This window comes from Xiphophorus hellerii, chromosome 7 (genome assembly GCF_003331165.1).
Source record: "Xiphophorus hellerii strain 12219 chromosome 7, Xiphophorus_hellerii-4.1, whole genome shotgun sequence".
Classification (NCBI taxonomy): Eukaryota; Metazoa; Chordata; class Actinopteri; order Cyprinodontiformes; family Poeciliidae; genus Xiphophorus; species Xiphophorus hellerii.
In genome coordinates, this window is record NC_045678.1 from 11023879 (window position 1) to 11028837 (window position 4959).

Here is a 4959-nt window from a genome sequence, read left to right on the forward strand (position 1 = left end):
ACACGAAAAGATATCCAATATCTAAATTTTTAAACTATCTAATTTTTTTTTCATGTACAATGTTAAAAACAATCGTGACTGAAACGGAATAATTTATGAAAAATAAGGCATAAAACCGAGGCATCTCTACAAACGAGCAACGCCCAAATTCTGGAATGATCCACCGTAAGGTTCAGAAAGGGGGTGTTAAACAGAAATATCTTTAATTTTACTGGAACAGTAGCCATTAAATATCAATAGAAATCCAACTATATTAATATAAAGAACGTAAAATTCGGAATCTTCTTAAATAATGTGTTTGTTGTGAGCTAAAACAATCGAACCACCCCGGTGACTCGCCTCCGGGTCAATGTGCACGGATTAGACACGGAAGCGAATCGCAGCTGTCAAACAGGTCTTTCTAAATCAGACTCAGCTCGCAGTTAGCAGCAGCATATCATCAAACTACACCTAAAATGGACTCTCCACGCTGGCTGCCTCTGGAGTCCAATCCAGAAGTATGTACCCCATCGGGTATTTTCACAGTTACAAGGTTTTATTCAAGCCATTCATTCTAAAGCGTGTGAGCACTAGCTACTGTGCTGGCTAGCTATAAGAACAAAAGCTGAGACCGGTGTAGGGGCTCTGCTAATAAATCATATTTATTTACCAATTTCTCTTTCTCTCTTTTATTATTATTTTTTTTTTTGCAGGTCATGACCAAGGTAAGCTCTTTTTGGTTCTATTTAACGGTAGTGCTTACAATAAAGAGTTGCAAATAGTGTTCAAATGTGCAAGGCCCACGCCACAATGATGCTACATTTACAGTATTGTTGTCATAAAACAATTTTTTTTTTAATCGCTGGTAATGCGGTTAAAAAATACTGCAGTGGATGTCCAAACTTAGGAAAAACATGTTTAAATAAATTAACTGTAAAACGCATTTCTGGTTCCACAACCTTAATATATGTCTACAAGCCCAGAAATATACTTTTTGGAGGGAGGGGGAGTGGGTTTTGTATTTTCAACCAGATTATGTAAGTGTATCTTATTGTGCATGCTAATTTACTCTGTATCTAGTTTGTCAGCTGTTTGGGCATGAAGCCATCTTGGCAGTTTGGGGACGTTTACGGGTTGGAACCAGAGCTTCTGAACTTGGTACCAAGACCAGTGTGTGCAGTGCTGCTCCTCTTCCCTGTAACAGAGAAGGTATGACATATTTATCCAGTTAGCAAACACATAGACGCTCTTGATTTTTAGGTGTCTATAGTTTATGTGCCATTAATGAATGTTGACCAGAAATATTGATGATCGTTTACATATTTCTTGTCTCTCTGCTGCTTTTTTTTTCTTGTGTCCAGTATGAGGCGTTTAAGCAAGAAGAGGAGGAGAGACTGAAAGGCCAGGGGCACGGAGTCTCCCCTGACGTATACTTTATCAAGCAAACTATTGGGAACGCCTGTGGAACGATCGGATTAATTCACGCAGTGGCTAACAACCAGGCACACCTGCAGTTTGGTGAGTTTTAACTACATGTGAATCACATTGGAGTGAAAAGTAGAACTGAACAAAAAGCAGGCAATTCACCTGGATCTGCTCACATTTTGTTGCACTACAACGGCAAACCTTAGTGCATTTAGCTGAGAGTTTAGATGAACATGAAGTGGTGCATAGCTGTAAGGTGAAAGAAACCTTTGTGGTTTAACAACAAGATTTGCACAATAATAAACATTCTGTGAAAATATGTAATGGTAATAGTAAGCATTTCAGTATTTAACACCATTTGTGTGAATATAAAAATGTTCCGTTGAAAAAAAAGAGAATATTTCCATTGTACAGTAGTCAGAAATAAAACAGTTAAACTGACAGCTGATTCAATACAGAAAACTGAACATTAAAAACAGTTTTGCCTAATCTTAATGTTGCCCTGATTAAATCAAACAATAAGAGAAAATTATAAAAGAAATGTCATCTGCTTTATTTTTTTCCTTCGCTCCATGTGTCCTGTCTTTCTTCCTTGTGTACTTATGGGCTTCCATTCTTCATACAAAGATACATACTTGGATCTTTTGTCCTCTTTGTGCCCACTATTTGTTCAATTCCTGTCCTTCCTTCCATCAACCCCTACCTCCTTCTCTTTCCTCTCCTCCTTTCTTACTGTTTCTATTTTTTATTTTTTTGGTCACTGTCTTTAGTATTTTCTCTCTCTTGCTTTTATTAATTTAACTTAAAGATTGAGAACTTCGGAAAGTTGCATCTGTAAAAATCTGGAATTTTTCCATAAATGTTTAGGAACCCTGACCATAGTAATAAGCGGTATAGTTTAAATCTAATCTTGTATTTTAAAGTGAGTAATCCTGTTCCGTTTATATTTTGCTCCTTCTTCACAGAGGCCGACTCTCCCCTTAAGAAGTTCCTTGAACAAACGGCAAAAATGACCCCACAGGAAAGGGCCACGTTTCTGGAAAAGGACGAGGTAGGACGAAGCTGAAGAGAGCATGGATGGACATTAATTTTGGAAACAAACCTGAAGGGACTGTAAAGGAGAAAAGTCAAATGACTGAAGTTGTTTTTTTGTTCAATTGTTTCCTCCAGAGCATACGTGTCACACATGAATCTAGCGCACAGGAGGGACAAACTGAGGTTTGGAGTAACTTTAACTTCATTTGTAACAGTAATTTGCACTGAATTTGACATGCATATACACAAATTAACCTCAACAAATTAATTTCTTGTCTGACATAGGCCCCGAGTTTAGATGAAAAAGTCAATCTGCATTTTGTAGCTTTTGTGAACGTCGGAGGACAGTTATACGAACTAGGTGAGTTCACCCCTCAAACCCCTAAATACAGCAGCATGTCATAAATTTTCATTGCAGTTTGTCACACTACAGCGCCCTACACAGGTACTTTCATGTACAAACTTTACTGTAAGTTTATTGTAAGTTTGTATTAAACTTACAGTAAGTTTAATACAAACTTATTGTAAGTTTGTATTAAAACTTACAATAAGTTGTAAGTTTTAATAAACTTACAACTTACAATAAAGTCATGTTTCTTTCAAGCTTACAAAGTCTCTCGGTGAAAAATTTAGAAAGGTCTGACTGTTAATTTGAGTTCATTTGTTTAGTTGGGCAAAAGAATCCCGTAAAATCATGGAGCCAAAGTTTGATACAGTAAAACTGATGCTTCAGTTCTTAACTTTTAAGTAGACCAGAGTCCCTAAGAGCTTTTATGCAATAATCCTTAACCTCCTTGTTCTGTAGGGAACAAATATGACGTTTCACAAACAGCCTATCAAAATGAGAAAGTAGGGCTGCACCGATAAATCGGCTCTGATTTTCCGTCATTTTGGGACATCGGTTGATCTCCCAAAACAATCTTCTTTATCTCTGAAAAGGATCTGAAAATCAGCCACTGTGCCTTTCTGTTATGTTGTGAGAGGGGGCTGCAGACAGACCTGCCCACCAGGTCACGTCTGCAGGTGCATGGTTAACAATAGTCACCATACTGTTTACAACTCAGCAACTTTGTTGCTATATTTAGTAGGCAAACAAAAATCTGTATCAGCCAAAATCGGAATTGGCAGATCAGAATTGTTAAAGATTGACGATCACCTACAAAACTGCAATTGGTTCACCTCTACAGCAAAGACAAGCATACGCGGTATTCAAGTAAGACTGGTGTTTACTGAAACAACTGAAGAAATAAGAAAATATCCACTTCCCGAAATGTATACACATATCTGCAGCCATGGTGATAATTAAAAGGTTTAAAGCAACAATTAATTTCATACATAGATGGAGGGAAGCCTTTCCCTATTGTCCATGGAAAAACTACAGAAGATACGCTCCTTGAGGTAAGATATTGCTAAACCCAATTACATATAAAGTTCACTTCTAGTTTTTATTATTACTTTTAGTTATTTATTTATAATGCTGGATAGTGAGAGTTTCCCTTAAATCTGTGGCAGTAAATGGTTCTGCTTGTGTGTTCCAGGACGCTGTAGAAGTTTGTAAGGTTTTCATGGCTCGCGACCCTCAGGAAGTCCGTTTCACCATCATCGCTCTGTCCAAAGACTCGTTCTGAGAAAGCTCTTTTTTCTTTTGTGTTTTTTTTTTTTTCAACCCCAGAAAGCAAAGAAAACATTACTGCCAAACATTCTGAAGTGCTGAATATATTATAAAACACAGTTGTTGTTGTTTTTTTCTCACAATGTTATAGCTAGCAAATCTTAAACTAAAAAAATACCAGGGATCAGAAATCTGCGTCGCTGCCTTGGATTATAGTTTTGCTTAATCTGTTTGTTTGAGGCTCTTTCTTGGGTGAACATTTAACTGCACTTATTCACTGTTTATTTTATCGTGTTTGGGTTTATTTTTGACAATTACTTCAATCACATCATGGAGATGATCGGTGCAGACACATTTTAAAATGCTTTAATTTCATTCTCTCAAAACACTTAAAGGATGATGATGTTTCATGAATTAATGCGTTATGAACCTCTTTAACAAAGATGACTGACTGTAACAAAGATAACAAACATCTAGTCTGAACTTGCGGGTGAACGGTGCCTACATTTTTGTTTAATTATGAGTTTGTCAAATAAAGGGCAAATTTAATAAGCACTTTTTTGTGTGTCCTTAGTTCATCCATGGACTGTGTCTTTATTATTCTGTTTATCTTCAAGTTTACATATAGTTTCTACTTAAATTAGCTCCCACATTAAATTAGGTTTAATATAAAAACTCCAAAAATGTTGTGGTTGTAAAAAAAAAAAACTGCAAGAGGCAGGTTTTATTTTTAGCTCTTATTACTATATACCCATAAAATGATTCAACCCTCTGAATAGATTTCTTCTAAGGAGCTTACATTTACAAATCAGGGTGTAGTCTCAGACATACCTGATGCTGCCAATCAAGATGCCTGTTTTAGAAATCTGGCTTAGTCGTGAGAATTATCTGAAAGGTTTAAGGGAAAA

General features: G+C 36.5%; 1 protein-coding gene across 1 annotated transcript; it reads left to right on the forward strand.

The window, feature by feature from the left end:
• Positions 1-347: 347 nt before the first annotated feature.
• uchl3 (ubiquitin carboxyl-terminal esterase L3 (ubiquitin thiolesterase)) lies at positions 348-4606 on the forward strand. The gene is made up of 9 exons (XM_032568617.1): positions 348-497; positions 693-704; positions 1060-1188; positions 1341-1497; positions 2370-2455; positions 2575-2622; positions 2725-2800; positions 3779-3837; positions 3978-4606. Exons 1-9 carry the CDS (start codon positions 456-458, stop codon positions 4065-4067), a joined length of 699 nt encoding a protein of 232 aa, XP_032424508.1. The 5' UTR covers positions 348-455; the 3' UTR covers positions 4068-4606.
• The last annotated feature ends 353 nt before the right edge of the window (positions 4607-4959 follow it).